The following is an 18,315-nucleotide window of genomic DNA, read 5'->3' on the forward strand; positions in this document are numbered from 1 at the left end:
TGCTATGATAAAATCATCATCTATTATAACCAAACAAACTCAAAGTCAACTAGATGATGATTTTACCACGGCAAAAGTAATCTCATCAAGGGGTTGAGCAGAAGTACATCTAGATATATAATGTGAGTTTCACCTATAAGAAAAAGACAAGTGAGTAGTAAAAGGATTCAAAGCTGTATAAATAATCCTATATATTACCATCATGGAAGCTGAATCCATTCTTCTTCCTCTCGCATATAACTAGCATTTTCATCATCATGTTCATCAACATTTGGGAACAGGGGCTTTTGTAGCTCATTCTCAAGTTCTATTTCTACAGAGCCATCATTTTCCTCATCAGAGTGGTCATGAAAGTTCTTTTCTGGTAGCTTTAACACCACAGACCAGAATTTCTCAAGAGGATCATCAATGTAGCAAACTTGCTTAACATGTTTTCCTAGCACGAAAGGATCATTTACAAATCCTAATTTGTTCAAATTAACCAATATAAATCCCAAGTCATCGACCTTTACCCCTTTGTTAATATCTACCCAATTACAAAGAAATATAGGGACCCTGAATTTATTATAGTCTAACTCCCATATACTTGTTATAACTCCGTAATAGGTTTGTGCAGTATGTTCAACAGTGTTATCTTTTTCAACAAGCATCAATGTATCAGCAACAACGGAAACACCACTACACTGGACTTGTCGATTATCATCGCGATCCTTGGTGCTATAACTAACACCGTTGATTCTATAACCGTTGAATGTAGGAACATTCTTGTTAGGCCCTTCTGCAATCCACCTTATATCATCAGTTATGCCATTATGATCATGGAGCAATTCTGTTTCAATCTGTCCAAAAACATATTATTTATACTAGTTATAATATAATTATAATATTATAATATGGAGTTTGAGTGTATACTTATAATTAAGCTACTTTTAAAGTAAATGAAATGAACTCCAATATTAAAGATATATTTTATACCCTCCTATACCGATAAATCCTTAAGCAAGGACTATATAAATATGCAGATCATACTTGTACTTGGATTTAGGTTTTTTTGACTCATGCTCAAAAATCATGTGGAAGTCCAGCACAATTAGTAATTAAAAAGAGGGTTGTGTTTTAAATTGTTATTGGAATTTTTTGAGTTCCTATATTAGTTGTCACTTACATTTTAATTAGGACGACATAAAAGTAGTAATAAAAAGACTAATAGAAATCTTACCTTTTTCTTGAACCATTCGGGGAATTGATCATTTTGCTTGTTTTTTAGCCATACTTGGTCATTTTCATGTTGTGGGTATCTTTCCATCAAAGATGCCATATGTTCACTACAAGTAAAAAAATTGCTTTAATAGTGAATCATGAAAAGGCTGAAAATAAATGAATAAAAAAATACACACACACACACGTTAGTAACTTACTCAAAATATGGCCTGATGTCATTGCTATTTTGCAGAAAATATATGTGTGCAAGCTGCAAGTCCTCGTTGCTCGGCTTTATGATTGTCGCACCGGATAGAGGTCTGGTTATTCCATTTTGCTCATCCCTACCCTTTTTTGGCAAACCTATGGTAGCTTCTTTAAAATTGACCAAACATTCAACGACCTCATCGGCAATATATGCCTCTGCAATACAGCCTTCGGGATGAGCAGGGTTGCGTACATATCCCTTAAACGCCTTCATATATCTCTCGAAAAGATACATCCAACGAAGAAAGATTGGCCCGCAAAGCTTAACCTCTCTCACAAGATGAATTGAGAGATGGATCATCACATCGAAAAACGAAGGGGGAAAGTGTTTTTCTAGCTGGCATAATGTTTTCACCAACTGAGATTGCATATTTTCCAATTTATCTACATCGATGACTAGACTGCAAATTGCTTTGAAAAATAGGCAAAACCTTATTATTGTGCACCTGACTTGCTTTTGTAGTACTGACCGAATCGAAATTGGAAGCAAATGATGAAATATTGTGTGGCAATCATGAGATTTCATTCCAACAAGCCGAAGTTTTTCCATATTAACAAGATTCTTGATATTTGAATAAAATCCATCCGGTAACTTCATCTGAAGAAAGGATGAGCAAACTGTTAGTGTAGGTGCCCTAGAGGCAATACATTATTCTTTTATAATCTTTATGTCAGTTGATCATTCAATAAATGTATTTATTATGACCTTAATTACTGCGATATTTTGTTAGCATAATAAATGTCCTTAGAATCATGATACAAATTGTATAGTTTAAGTACATGACTTGAACTTGAGATTATATAATATATCATATTCTTAAAGGTCCCTAGTCGAGTATTATTATATAGGACAATAATAATACATAGATAGACTAGTATGTTGTTTGACAAGATAACCACGTCTCATTGGTTATAAGTATGGGGATACTAAAGTCAATACATAGGTACATGTGAGAGTACATGGTACTGGATAGACCCAAAGTGAGATTCTTCATGTTTAATAAAGTCATAAGAAAGACTCACAGTGATAATGGTGTAACGATCCTTTGACTTGAAATCATTATATTTCTATACGAGGATTAATATACTTTGACTACATTAAAAGTTACTTTTGATCGGGTGATGATAAAAGTGGACATCGGGTATATCATGAGTCGTATGAGAAATATGAATGATAGATAAAGGATTTAACCCTCCTATAATTAGGAGAGATATTATTGGCCTCTTGATTGAGTGAGATTATAAAAGCATGGCCATGCTCAAATAATGATTTGTGTCGATAATCTACTCATGGATCAAGTAAACCCGGATTAAATGTTGAAGAGGATGACTAAATACATGTCTCGAGTTTAATCTATAATATGTATGGTTAAAAGGATTATATTAAACGAAAAACATTAATCACGAAAGGTTTTATCTAATCACGATTTAATTATTGTTTAATTGGGTAACAATGATGTATTACTAGATACCGCTCATTGTTTATAATTTTATTAGAGAATAAAATTATTGCCAATTAAATAATAGCCTATAGGGTCGCACAAATAGAGCACTTAATGGAATAGTTAATTTAAATTATGGATTTAAATTAATTGATGATTATTTGAATTTTATTATAATTAAGTAAGACTTAATTGAGATAATATAAATTTGAATTAAAAGGAATGTTTTTGCCCATAATAATTAAGTATGACTTAGTTATTAATTAAATAATAGAAATTCGTTTTTATTATTTAATCCAATACCTACTAGGGTTGGGCTTTGCTGTTATGGGCCTTTTTAATCAGCCATTATAAATACATAATGATAGGTTAAATAGGGTGTACGTTTTTGAGAAAACCCTAGCAGAAAAGAGAGGCTGAGGCAATTCAGATCGTCAAGAAGGAGGCTAGTACATCCATTCTGTAGTCAAGTTCGTAAGACGTTCTTGAAGGTGCTCGTGTGGATACCATAGAGGTGTTTCTCCGAGAGGTAGACACAAAGCGTGATAGCTAGGATCTCCGTTGAGTTCGTGAAAGTTAAGCTCTTGAAAGGTATGATTCGTTATCTCCATAATCTGCCCATAATTATACATGGATCCTGTTTTTGGGTTTCGAAATTTTTGTTTTATTTATGTTTATCCGCTGCGTTTTATGCCTTCGGAACCCTACAATGACATCAGAGCTACGTGTATAAGGGGCTGATTTGGTTACGTGTTTACTGTATTTTTATAAGTATGCATGTGTGATGAGTCTGCCATGATAACAGTTATGTTATATGAGTCTGCCATGATAACAGTTATGTTATATGAGTCTGCCATGATAACAGTTATGTTATATGAATGATATGATGAATCTGTTAATGATCTATATGATGATACCAGTATGTTTAAGATCTGCCATAACTCATATGTATGCAATCTCTTATAATATGTATACTGATACATGTTTTTGGTAACTGGGATATGGGTCGTGTGTATACTGATACATGCTTCTGGAATAGTATTCTGATACATGTTTTGCTAGTATTCTGATACTTGATTTTGCAAAAATTTCCGCCATCGGGGGGCTCGATCCGCGTGCTTAGGGTTTTTTTTTTAATTTGTGCTTATGACATATGCTTTACTTATTTATTATTCTTGATTGGATCATGATAAATGATAAATAGTATGTCATCTTTATATGATCTATAATGTTCTTTAATGGTTACTTGAGCATGGTGCATAATTATGGACTTAAGACCTTAGTTGTAATGGTTTATTCTTTTGGATTGTAATAAATACGACTTGCATGTCGTTTTCTATTTGTAGTTGTTTTATCTCGAATGTAACTCGAGTTCTTTTGTAAGTTCATTAGTATAATTCTTAATGTAACATCCAAGAAGGACAAGGGAACAAGGAGGTATCCTATGTAGGCCAAGAAGACAATGGAAGCAATAGAGAAGACATATGTAATAGTTATTTTTACACCATAGATTGACCTTGATCTTTTCATTAGCCTGAAAAGATCACATAGGATTGGGCCATAACTATTGCACGTTTACTTTACGCACTTTTCATATGATGTATAAATAGTATGTGTAAAGTAGAAAATGCATGTTTTAATTAGATTAATAATGCATGTATGTATTAGATACATCACCCATGCCATGCCTTTAAACAAGATAAAATCTGTAATGACTCAAGATTTAAAATCAACAAACGATCATGAGATTCTCGTGTTTATGAAACACGGAATAAAATACAAATTTTCTTTATTTCTGACATGGGGCGATTTTGTCAACAACGGGTTCATAGAACTTGTAAGGCTGTGGGTTTTAAGCGAGACCGATGTGACTCCTCCACTACCTGGAAATCAAACCATTGACGAGTATTGATTTGAAGTATTTTATTCAAGGAAAAATTGGGAATCTCTTTATGATGGGATCATGATCGTTCTAAATTAAAAATCCCTAAGTAAAAATATTAAGTTTTAATCATATGTTTTCCAATGAATGAACACTCATTAAATCCTAGATCGATAAGGGGAAGGGCTGTCAGTGGCAGGGGACTCCTATCTATCGTGGTGAAATGCGACAAATATAAACGGTTATATTCGGACGTTGTATCATTGGGTCTAACTTAACTGAGTCATGATAATAAGGTGAATATAAACGGTTATATTCAACTATTCTGAACTTAGAAGCATAGAGTTTGGTTAAAAATCTATTAGATAGATAAGATCAATTGTTGTTCACCAAATTATCAAAGAATTATATATGATATAATTGACAACTGTTTTCTACCTAAATAATCATGTTTTAAGGATATCAGTGGTTGACTTAGAGCATGATGAAATATGGATCTTGGCTCACTAGAAAGATTTATGGGATATACTTTCCGAATTAATAGTTAGGGCTATTAATTTGATAAAAAAATAGTGGGAGATATATTATGAATATATCATAATCATATGAACATAAAATTTTAACTCAGACAATCTAATGTTTATTTTGCACTTTTATTATTGTAGATACTGAGTAATGGCAAACAACACAAACACACTATCCGTACGTTCAGTCCTAGAGAAGGACAAGCTGACAGGAGGAAACAACTTCCTAGATTGGCAGAGGAATTTGAGGATTGTCCTCAGGAAGGAGCGCAAGCTTCATGTCATTGATATTCTTCCTTCAGGCCCCCTTCCTGAGGGTGCTACTGCTGATGAACGAGCATCACGAACAAGGGATGCGAAATGATGCAAATGATGTTGCATGTCTTATGTTGGCAACTATGAGTGCTGAGCTTCACAGATAGCATATGCATATGGATGCATATACTATCAATGAGCACTTGCAAAGCATGTTTGCAAGCCGAACTCGTCAAGAAAGGTTCAACACGAGTAAGTCACTTTTTAATTACAAACAAGGGGCGAGTGAACCAGTTGGCCCACATGTTCTGAAGATGATTGGTTACATTGAGTACCTTGAAACTTTGGGTTTCCCGATTGGTCCGGAAACTGGTATTGACCTAATTATAAATTCTTTGAACAAAAAATTCACTCAGTTTGTTGTGAACTACAATATGAATGAATTTGACAAAACGCCTACTGAATAGTTGCATATGTTGAGAACATATGAGACCAACATGAAGACAGCTGAACCTGCTCCCATACTGATGGTGGGAAATAAAGGTAAGGCCAAAGGGAAGGGCAAATGGAAGGGTAAGAAGAATATTGGATCTGATTCTACACCCAAGCCAAAGTCAGGTCCCAAACAGGCTTTAAAGCTTAAAGGTGGTGTGGCCAAGGGTGAATGTCACTACTGTAAGAAAGATGGTCACTGGAAGAGAAACTGTCCAATTTACTTGGAGGATCTGAAGAAAAAGAAAGCAGTTCAGATTTCTGGATCAGGTATTTATGTTATAGAAGTCAATTTGTCTATTTCTACATCTTGGGTATTTGATACTGGATGTACTTCTCACATTTGTATAAATGTGCAGGGCCTGCAGAGAAGTAGAACTTTGGCTAAGGGAGAAGTGGACCTAAGAGTAGGCAATGGAGCAAAAGTTGCTGCTTTAACTGTAGGGACTTATTATTTATCTATGCCCTATGGGCTTGTTTTAGAACTAGAAGACTGTTCTTACGTGCCTGCGATTCGCAGAAACATTATTTATGTTTCTTTTTTGGACAAGAAAGGTTTTTCGTTTACAATATAGAACAACAGTTGCTCTTTTGTTTTGAATGATTTAACCTATGGTGTTGCGCGTTTATTTAATGGTTTCTATGTTCTTGATATAGATAACCCTGTCTGTAATATAGAAAACAAACGACTTAAAATGAATGACTCAAATCAAACATACCTCTGGCATTGTCGTCTAGGCCACATAAATGAGAAACGCATATCCAAATTACATAAGGATGGATACTTGGATAAGTTTGATTTTGAATCATACCAAGAATGCGAATCTTGTTTGCTTGGAAAGATGACTAAAGCCCCTTTCACTGGTAAGGGTCAAAGGGCCACTAAACGTCTGGAGCTAATACATAGTGATGTATGTGGCCCAATGCGTGTAATGGCTAGAGGAGGCTACTACTACTTCATAACATTTACTGATGATTTCAGTAGATATGGATATGTATATCTTTTGAAGAACAAATCCGATTCTTTTGAAAAATTTAAAGAATACAAGGTTGAAGTAGAGAAGCAAATTGGCGGAGATGCAAGTATTAAGATCTTATGATTCGATCGTGGGGGTGAATACATTAGCACCGAATTTAGAGAGTATTTGAAAGAGTGTGGTATTGTATCACAACTCACTCCGCCAGGAACACCTCAATGGAATGGAGTTTCAGAGAGGAGAAATCGCACCTTGTTGGACATGGTGCGATCGATGATGAGTCATGCAGATCTTCCAATTAGTTTCTGGGGTTACGCTCTAGAAACAGCGGCTTTCACACTTAACCGTGTTCCTACTAAGAAGGTTCAAAGGACTCCATATGAGATATGGAAGGAGAAACGGTCAGGAATGAACTTTATGAAAGTTTGGGGATGTAAGGCGTTTGTGAAACGTCAAGAATCTGACAAGCTTGGACCTAAATCCGAAGAGTGCATTTTTGTAGGTTACCCTAATGAAACAAAGGCATATTATTTTGATAGTCCTTCTGAGCAGAAAGTGTTTATTGCTCGAGATGCTATCTTCATGGAAAGAGATTTTGTTTCCAAAAGAAATAGTGGGAGAACTATAGATCTCGATGAAGATCGAGAACCGCAAAATAGCATTGAACCTGAAGCAGAACAAGAGCAGAATAATGATAATGCTCAACAAACACAGGTTGTTCGTAGATCTGGTAGATTTCGCCATGAGCCAGAGAGATATGGATTTCTCATAACTCAGTGTGGTGATTTGATGCTCATAGATGAAGATGAGCCTCTCACATACCAAGATGCTATGAACAGTCCAGACTCTAAGAGATGGCTTGAAGCCATGAAATTCGAGATAGATTCCATGTACGAAAACCAAGTATGGACTTTGGTTGATCCACCTGAAGGGGTAAAACCCATAGGGTGCAAATGGGTTTTTAAGAAGAAAAAGGGCATGGATGGAAATGTTCAGACCTATAAAGCTAGGCTGGTTGCAAAAGGTTTCAAACAAATTCATGGTATTGACTATGATGAAACTTTCTCACCAGTGGCTATGGTCAAGTCTATAAGGATTTTACTTGCCATTGCAGCATTCCATGATTATGAAATCTGGCAAATGGATGTCAAAACAGCCTTACTTAATGGAAGCCTTGAAGAGGATGTGTACATGACACAACCTGAGGGTTTTGTCGATCCAAGGAATGCTGGCAAGGTATGTAAATTGCGTCGATCCATTTATGGATTGAAGCAATCCTCTAGGAGATGGAATATCCGTTTTGATGAAATAGTCACAGAGTATGGCTTTGTTCAAAACGAAGATGAACTGTGTGTTTACAAGAAGGTTAGTGGGTGTTATGTGGCATTCATAGTACTATATGTTGATGATATACTACTAATGGGGAATGACATACCTTCTCTAAAGGCCGTTAAGACTTGGTTAGGGACCAATTTCTCCATTAAAGACTTAGGAGAGGCATCCTACATTCTGGGAATGAGGATCTATAGAGAAAGATCTAGAAGGATGATCGGTCTAAGTCAGAGCACATACATTGATAAGGTTTTGCATCGTTTTGGAATGTAAAATACAAAAAGGGGATATGTCCCCATGTCTCAAGGGATAACGATCTCTAAGGACCAGTGTCCGAAATCATTGGATGAGAAGGACCACATGAATAAAGTTCCATATGCTTCAGCAATTGGATCTATCATGTATGCAATGGTATGTACTCGCCCAGATGTCTCGTATACTTTGAGCATGACGAGCAGATACCAGTCTAATCCGGGTGAAGGTCACTGGACGGCAGTTAAGAATATTCTTAAGTACCTGAAAAGAACTAAAGATTCATTTTTGGTGTATAGAGGAGAAGAGAAACTCGTTGTAAAAGGTTACACCGATGCAAGTTTCCAAACAGACAGAGATGATACTGTATCACAATCTGGTTTTGTGTTTTATCTAAACGGAGGTGCTGTAAGCTGGAAGAGTTCAAAGCAAGAAATAGTAGCTGATTCTACAATGGAGGATGAGTACATTGCAGCTTGTGAAGCAATTAAGGAGGCCGTTTGGATTCGAAAGTTCATTTCTGATTTGGGAGTGGTTCCATCGATCGCAGATCCCATTGATCTATACTGCGATAATAATGGAGCCATTGCACAGGCTAAAGAACCTAGATCACACTCCCGGGCTAAACATATACTCAGGAGATTTCACCTTATTCGAGAGATTAATGAAAGGGGTGATATACACATATGTAAAGTGCACACAAATGATAACATTGCAGACCCACTGACCAAAGGCTTGTCGCAGCAGAAGCACGATGGTCACACTAGTTCCATGGGTATTAGATATATGGGTGATTGGCTCTAGTGCAAGTGGGAGATTGTTAGTGTAGGTGCCCTAAAGGCAATACATTATTCTTTTATAATCTTTATGTCAGTTGATCATTCAATAAATGTATTTATTATGACCATAATTACTGCGATATTTTGTTAGCATAATAAATGTCCTTAGAATCATGATACAAATTGTATAGTTTAAGTACATGACTTGAACTTGAGATTATATAATATATCATATTATTAAAGGTCCCTAGTCGAGTATTATTATATAGGACAATAATAATACATAGATAGACTAGTATGTTGTTTGACAAGATAACCACGTCTCATTGGTTATAAGTACGGGGATACTAAAGTCAATACATAGGTACATGTAAGAGTACATGGTACTGGACAGACCCTAAGTGAGATTCTTCATGTTTAATAAAGTCATAAGAAAGACTCACAGTGATAATGGTTTAACGATCCTTTGACTTGAAATCATTATATTTCTATACGAGGATTAATATACTTTGACTACATTAAAAGTTACTTTTGATCGGGTGATGATAAAAGTGGACATCGGGTATATCATGAGTCGTATGAGAAATATGAATGATAGATAAAGTATTTAACCCTCCTATAATTAGGAGAGATATTATTGGCCTCTTGATTGAGTGAGATTATAAAAGCATGGTCATGCTCAAATAATGATTTGTCTCGATAATCTACTCATGGATCAAGTAAACCCGGATTAAATGTTGAAGAGGATGACTAAATACATGCCTCGAGTTTAATCTATAATGTGTATGGTTAAAGGGATTATATTACACGATAAACATTAATCACGAAAGGTTTTATCTAATCATGATTTAATTATTGTTTAATTGGGTAACAATGATGTATTACTAGATACCGCTCATTATTTATAATTTTATTAGAGAATAAAATTATTGCCAATTAAATAATAGCCTATAGGGCCGCACAAATAGAGCACTTAATGGAATAGTTAATTTAAATTATGGATTTAAATTAATTGATAATTATTTGAATTTTATTATAATTAAGTAAGACTTAATTGAGATAATATAAATTTGAATTAAAAGGAATGTTTTTGCCCATAATAATTAAGTATGACTTAGTTATTAATTAAATAATAGAAATTCGTTTTTATTATTTAATCCAATACCTACTAGGGTTGGGCTTTGCTGTTATGGGCCTTTTTAATCAGCCATTATAAATACATAATGATAGGTTAAAGAGGGTGTACGTTTTTTGAGAAAACCCTAGCAGCAAAGAGAGGCAGAGGTAATTCAGATCATCAAGAAGGAGGCTAGTACATCCATTCCGTAGTCAACTTCGTAAGACATTCTTGAAGGTGCTCGTGTTGATACCATAGAGGTGTTTCTCCGAGAGGTAGACACAAAGCGTGATAACTAGGATCTCTGTTGAGTTTATGAAAGTTAAGCTCTTGAAAGGTATGATTCGTTATCTCCATAATCTGCCCATAATTATACTAGGATCCTATTTTTGGGTTTCGAAATTTTTGTTTTATTTATGTTTATCCACTGCGTTTTATGCCTTCGAAACCCAACACAAACTACCTTCTTTTCTGCATTTGATAAGTTCTATAAAGCCAAAGGTACCTTCTCTTTCTTTATGGGAGTTTTTGGCCTCAGCTCCGTTCTTATTCCAATGTCAGCCATATCAAGACGGACAGACTCCCTATCTTTTGTCTTTCCAGGAATATTTAGCAAAGTTCCGAGCAAAGATTCACATATATTTTTCTCGATGTGCATCACATCGAGAACATGCCTCACCGACAAAAACTTCCAATACTCAAGTTGGAAGAATATAGATACCTTCTTCCAAACTGGTCGAGCTTCACCTTTCTTCCATCGAGGTTGGCGCTGTGTCTTACCAAAGATATGGTCCCTTAGATGATGTACTCTTCTAAGAACTTGCTCACCAGTTAACAGAATTGGAGCAACACCCTTCTCAACAGTGTTATCAAAAGCTGATTTTTGCTTTCTATACGGATGATGACGAGGCAACCACCTCCTATGCCTCATAATCACCGTCTTCCGATAATGAACAAGCCTAGTAGCCTTTGTGTTGTCAACACAAACAGTACAAGCATTATACCCTTTAATTACATTTCCTGACAAGTTCCCCAAGGCCGGATAATCAGTTATCGTCCATAATAATATCCCCCTTAGTAAGAAAGTCTCTTGTTTATATGCGTCATACACTTGTTTCCCGCGCCACAACTCTTGTAGATCTTCTATAAGTGTTTGCAAGAACACGTCGATATCATTTCCAGGCTCAGTTGGTCCTGATATTAACAAGCAAAGCATAATGTACTTTCTTTTCATACAGAGCCAAGGTGGAAGGTTGTAAACCGATAGCAAAAAAGGCCAACTTGAATATTCAGTACGGTTGCCATGAAAAGGATTGAAACCATCGGAGGATAAAGCCAGCCGAAGGTTCCTACTCTCTGATGCAAAATCAGGCCACTTTTGATCGACATTTTTCCATGTTTGCGAGTCAGCCGGATGCCTCAGTTTACCATCCTGTTCTTGCTCCGTCTTGTGCCAGGTCATGTCCTTTGCAATCTGAGGTGTGTTGAACAAATTTCTTATTCTTGGTATTAACGGAAAATACCATAAAACCTTTTCAGGGACTCCTTCCTGTTCTTCTCCTTTCTTATTCAATTTCCATCTAGAGGCCTTACATATACGACAAGTTGTCTCATCTTCATCTATCTGCCCACGATATAAGAGACAATTATTCGAGCATGCATGTATCTTCTCATACCCCATTCCTAATACACATAAGGTTTTATTTACTTCATTGAAAGAAGAAGGGATATTGTTGCCATCCGGAAGCAAAGACCCAATCAATAAAAGAACATCAGAAAAACATGAATCAGACATACCATGCTTCACCTTCAAGTTGAATAACTTAACCAAAGCTTTCATCTTACTGTAATTCTCACAACCCGGATAAAGTGGTTCATGCTCAGCTTCCACGTGATTGATGAAATCTGAAGAATCTGAAGAGAAATCATCATCATCTTCGTCAGCTTCACCCATTCCGGTGTACGCTTGGTTAACAGATCCAGAGGAGTCACTTTCCTCCTGTGGAGGACTTTCTACCGGATTTGACTCCCCGTGCCATATCCAGCGTGTATAAGTTTCATCAATGCCATATTGGAAAAGATGATTTTTAACAATCCGAGCTTTCCAAGATTTTCTGTGTGCGCACTTTAAGCAGGGACAACTTACTTTGTCTTCATTATACCTGTTCTCAATTACAAACATCAGTAAATCGTCCACTCCTTTCTTAAACTCTTTTGTTCTTCTATCAGCTTTTAACCATGATCTATCCATCTTTTGACTTGAACAGACTGAAAAAGAGAAATGGCACAATGATATGGTCAAAACGACACAACTACAAAATGACACAACTACAAAAACGACATGGTCAAATAAGATGAATCCTTTTATTGGAGACATGGTCAAAACGACACAACTACAAAAACTGCAGCTACACTAACATAACAGAGCAATGATATGGTCAAACCTGCAACTCCAAAAACAGAGCAGAGATGTACATTGAGCAATGATAAGCAAAACCATCTAACACAAACATAACATTGAACTACAAAAATATAACATAACTACAAAAACTAACAACTATATTAAACTGAAATGAGTTGAGCAGAGAACATTGAGCTACAAAAACATAACATAACTACAAAAACTGCAACTATAAAACACAAATTAAACTACATCTAAATGAGTTCAGCTACAAATTAAACACAAATTAAACTAAAAATTAAACACAAACAAAATTAAAAATTAAACAGAATTTAAACTATAGATTAGTTGACCTAGATTAGTTGAGCTACAAATTAAATAGAAATTAAACTATAGATGAGTTGAACTAGATGAGTTGAGCTACAATTTAAACACGTATCCAAAGCACACATAAATTCAAGTAAAATATAGTCCCCAAATTACTAAACGGAGGAGCTCACATATAAAATCGAAGTCTTAAACACCAGAAACACTAGAAACAACGGAGGTTGAGTAGGTGAAATTACCTATAACGGAGGTGAGTAAAAGGAGGGAGCCGCCTCCGTGATGAAGCAGAGAGTAAGAGAGTAAGAGAGTCGATGAGATGATAAGCGAGGAATGACCTAATTTCACTATGCAGTTGTTCAGACATAATTAAAGCTCAATGACTGTGATATTATCTTAAATTTTGAGTACCAGTTTGTGTGATTTTCGGGTAAAAGATCAGATTAATTCATCAAGTCGATGAATCCCTAACTCGGTTTAGGATTTTTGAAATTTCGAGTTGTGTGATTTTCGGGTAAAAGATCGGATTAATTCATCAAGTCGATGAATCTCTAACTCGGTTTAGGATTTTCGAAATTTCGGGTTGTGTGATTTCCGGGTTAAAAATCGGATTAATTCATCAAGTCGATGAATCTCTAACTCGGTTTAGGATTTTCGAAATTTCGGGTTGTGTGATTTCCGGGTAAAAATCGGATTAACTCATCAAGTCGATGAATCTTTTTCTCGGTTTAGAATTTGCGAGATTTCGGGTTGGGTGATATACGGGGAAAAAAACCGAAGTACTGCATCATGTCGATGAATCACTAACTCGGTTTAGGATTTGCAAGATTTTGGGTTGTGTGATATACGGGAAAAAACCGAAGTACTGCATCATGTCGATGAATCTCTAATTCGGTTTAGGATTTGTGAGATTTCGGGTTGTGTGATATACGGGAAAAAAACCGAAGTACTGCATCATGTCGATGAATCACTAACTCGGTTTAGGATTTACAAGATTTCGGGTTGTGTGATATACGGGAAAAAACCGAAGTACTGCATCATGTCAATGAATCTCTAACTTGGTTTAGGATTTGCGAGATTTCGGGTTGTGTGATATACGGGAAAAAAACTGAAGTACTGCATCATGTCGATGAATAACTAACTCGGATTAGGATTTGCGAGATTTCGGGTTGTGTGATATACGGGAAAAAAACCGAAGTACTGCATCATGTCGATGAATCTCTAACTCGATTTAGGATTTGTGAGATTTCGGGTTGTGTGATATACGGGAAAAAAACTGAAGTACTGCATCATGTCGATGAATCACTAACTCGGTTTTTCATATTAAAAAGATTACGGGTTGTGAGATATACGGGTAAAAAACCGAATTACTGCATCATGTCGATGAATCACTAACTCGGTTTAGGATTTTCGAGATTTCGGGTTGTGTGATTTCCGGGTAAAAAATCAGATTAATTCATCAAGTCGATGAATCTCTAACTCAGTTTAGAATTTTCGAGATTTCGGATTGTGTGATATACGGGTAAAAAACCGAATAACTGCATCATGTCGATGAATCACTAACTCGGTTTATGATTTGCGAGATTTCGATTTGTAGGATAAAATTAATTAATTGAACATATAATGTATAAGATCATATTTTTAACAATACACTCATCCGTATAAAATTATCAAAATTGTTGTATCAAAATATTATTAACAAAATATTAACAGAACCGTTGTTACAGAGGCCGTCTAATTACACATATTTAGACACTACTGTTGTACCTAAATCTAACATGGTTGTTTCTTAAAAATTATTTTCACTTATTTTACTTTTAATAAAAAAACAATATTATAGGAAACTGCATTGGCCGTTAGATGAAAGCCAGCTTGCAATCTCATCCGTTGGTTTGATTTTTCGTTTCCCCCCAAATCGTTTTTTTCTCCCCCCGTTTTTTCCCAGTGTTGTAAAGTAACATTTCAGCTCATTTCAGCTCCTCGCAACCCACGATCACTCAACCCCAGCTTAGCGGAGATTTCAACGATTATACCCACGATCACTCCATCTCCAGCTTAGTAAGGTATATGCTCAACCCTAGAGCAAATATTTCATAGATTTTTGGGGATTTTTTCTTGGGGGTTTTCAATTTCATAGCTTCTTATTTTGGGGTTTTTCGATTTTATAGATTTGGGGGTTTTGTGTATATGGATTTGGGTGGTTTTTTGATTATATGTATTTGGGGTTTTCATTCGATTACAAAATTTGGGGTTTTGTGTATAAAATTTGCATGCAACAGCTCAATCGATTAAGGTTGTGTTTATTCCTTTTTATGCTATTTGTATTCCTTTTTATATGGTTGTTGACTTGTTTGTTGAGGTGTTTACTGATGATTCTTGTTTGGGTGGTTGATGATTCCTTTTTATGTATTTGGGGTTTTTATGATGTTTATATTCCTTTTTAATCCCTTTTACTGATGATTTGAGGATGTTCTGGTTGGATGATTTGATGATTTGGGTGGTCGATGATTTGATGATTGGTTGCCTTGTTTGTTGAGATGTTATATTCCTTTTTATGCTTGGTTTTGTTGTTTTTTTTTTAATTTTGATTTTCGAAATTGAAGTTTGATAAATCGGATATGGTTAATATGCTCATATTTGCTGTACCTCCTGGTTTTTATATGAGTTATAAAATTTGAGCAAATGAGACTTTTATATGTTAGCAAATGATCTAATTCATATGTATCTAATTCATATGTTATCTGATCTAATTCATGGATTAATATATGTTTTTTCTGACAAAATATCAAGCATATATGTTGTCTGAATTGGAATAATTTTATGTGAATCTTGACTTATGTATGATTTACTGAAGATATATGCTAGTTTATGTTCTAAAATAAATAATTATTAACTAAATGACAATTGGAGACGTCTATAAGTTTTACTGGTATGCTAGTTTATATGTTAGTTTATATGTTAGCATATTTGACTATATGCTAGTTTATATGTTAGCATATTTGACTATATCCTAGTTTATATATTTTATGTTTGTTATGTTTTATATGTTTGTTTTTCTATGGCATATAAATTATGGCTACACCTAAAAAGACAATCGATTCAAAGAAGTCAGAGTTAAAGACGAGAAAGTCACCAAGGATAGAGAAGAAGACGAAGGAGTTTAAAAGGAACAACCGATCTTCATCCCATCAGAGTACGATGAATGTGATCAGGGCTTTAAGGAAGACAAGGTCCTATAATAACCAGACACCCACTGAGACTCCCACCCCGTCCACTTCTTCCCCGAAATCCGTAAAGAAGAAGGCTATATCTGAAACCTTGCAGAAAGAAATTTCGAAAAAAGGAAGCGAGCGAAGCCTGTTACCACCATAAATGATAGTCAAGGACTAAAACTGCTTAAGCGAGGCTGTGTAACCATGCATCGAATTGTGAGACGGAAGATCATGGGAAACAAACTTACAGTAACTTTAAATGGTAAAGGAGAGTCGTTTGGTCCTCAAGCGGCAGAGATCCAATCCTATATTGGGGTTTTGGCGAGAACCAAACCACCAATATGGCATGATAGTTGGAAATGTGTACATGATGAAGTAAAGACAAAGATTTGGGACTGTGTGCTGGTAAAACAAATTAAAAATATTATGTTGATTTGCTTCTTTCATTATATATTCATTCTTGAAATTGTTTTTTTTAACTTGCTCATTTTTTAAAAACTGCTTTTGCTGATTTGGTACTGATGTGTATCTCATATATTTTAAATTGCTCCAATATGTAGATGGCTTTTGTTTTGCCTCCGTCCGCTAAGAAGTTGGTTTTACGTTCGGCGGGTCAAAAATGGAGGGAGTTTAAAAGTCGGCTGACGACACATTACATTCTCCCTTATCGAGATCAACCTGAAATGCTGGCATATCCTCCTGCAGATTTTTCTTTTATAGAAAAAGCGCATTGGGATATATTTGTTGTTGATCGCACGTCACCTGAGTTTTTGGTATGTTTCTACTTAGCATTTATGAAGCACTTGACGACTTGTTAAGCATTGGAACAATATATACTTACTAATCATCTTATAACCGAACTTGTGCTTTTTATGAAGAAATGTCATGATGAAGCTGTAGGAAGAAGGATGCTAAGTGTGTATCCTCATCGCATGTCTCGAAAAGGTTATGCTAACCTCGAGAATGAATGGGTAAGTAATAGTGAAACAACTTAGTTATTACTCAAGTAATGTGACTGATGTTTATACTATTACTAAGGAGTTCATCTACATATGAATACAGTATCAATCTCATCCAGATGAAGAGGAAGTTGATCGATCATCAACCTGGGTCCTCGCAAGGAAGGACAAAGATGAAATTTTTTTAAGTGACATTGTTCAGAAAAAAGCAGAGGAAATTGTAAGTAATAAATTTGTGTCTTAATTCAGTTTGTTCACTACCTCGTCATTTAATTAGAACCTTTTTTCCCTAAATTGTTAGCAAACTTTGAATTCCATATTATACTCCATGCACAAGTTTGACATTTACATAATTGGATTAGTCTTTTATATGGAAATAACACATACTGATGATATGGTACTCGTAATATTGTAGGAAAAACTGAAAAAGGAGGTTAAGGAAGGGACACTAAAAGCAGAAGGTGTTGATGATATTTTAACCCTGGCGCTTGGTAAGCCTGAGCATGGTGGGAGGGTCCGTGGCCAAGGTGTTCATGTAAAACAGAGCATTTACTTTGATCTCCCTAGGCAAAAGAAAGCCAAGACAATGGATGAAAAGATACAGGAAAGAGTTTAGAGATTCATGGCAGAGGAAACTCCAAAGATTATCAAGGAGAGAGATGCTTTCTGGGCTGCAGAAATGGAGAAGCTCAGGGAAGAGATTTTGAAAAAACCTGTACAACAAGATGGTAGTCTGAAACACACTTCCCAACAAGCAAGTTGTCACTCTGATGACGGGGTTGACGGGGATATAGGTGTAAAGAATCCTTATACACCTGAAGCTGCAAAGAAGAAAATTGCGGTTGAAAAAGAGGGGGGTGTTCAGAAGTTTAAGAGGATTGATACTTTGTTTATTGATTT

The 18,315-nt window shown here is 35.6% G+C and overlaps 2 protein-coding genes across 2 annotated transcripts; one reads left to right on the forward strand and one right to left on the reverse strand.

Moving 5' to 3' along the window:
- Window positions 1–200: 200 nt before the first annotated feature.
- LOC141680459 (uncharacterized) lies at window positions 201–13,611 on the reverse strand. The gene is made up of 7 exons (XM_074486681.1): window positions 13,487–13,611; window positions 12,964–13,019; window positions 11,025–12,787; window positions 1,938–2,065; window positions 1,419–1,868; window positions 1,220–1,325; window positions 201–839 (listed from the first exon to the last, which is right to left on the reverse strand). The coding sequence occupies exons 1-7, from the start codon at window positions 13,609–13,611 to the stop codon at window positions 201–203; spliced, it is 3,267 nt and encodes a 1,088-aa protein (XP_074342782.1).
- Window positions 13,612–16,660: 3,049 nt separating this feature from the next.
- LOC141680460 (uncharacterized) lies at window positions 16,661–18,031 on the forward strand. The gene is made up of 5 exons (XM_074486682.1): window positions 16,661–16,861; window positions 17,017–17,229; window positions 17,335–17,427; window positions 17,519–17,635; window positions 17,831–18,031. The coding sequence occupies exons 1-5, from the start codon at window positions 16,661–16,663 to the stop codon at window positions 18,029–18,031; spliced, it is 825 nt and encodes a 274-aa protein (XP_074342783.1).
- The last annotated feature ends 284 nt before the right edge of the window (window positions 18,032–18,315 follow it).

The sequence above is a fragment of the Apium graveolens genome, chromosome 8 (genome assembly GCF_009905375.1).
Source record: "Apium graveolens cultivar Ventura chromosome 8, ASM990537v1, whole genome shotgun sequence".
In the NCBI taxonomy this organism is placed as follows: domain Eukaryota; kingdom Viridiplantae; phylum Streptophyta; class Magnoliopsida; order Apiales; family Apiaceae; genus Apium; species Apium graveolens.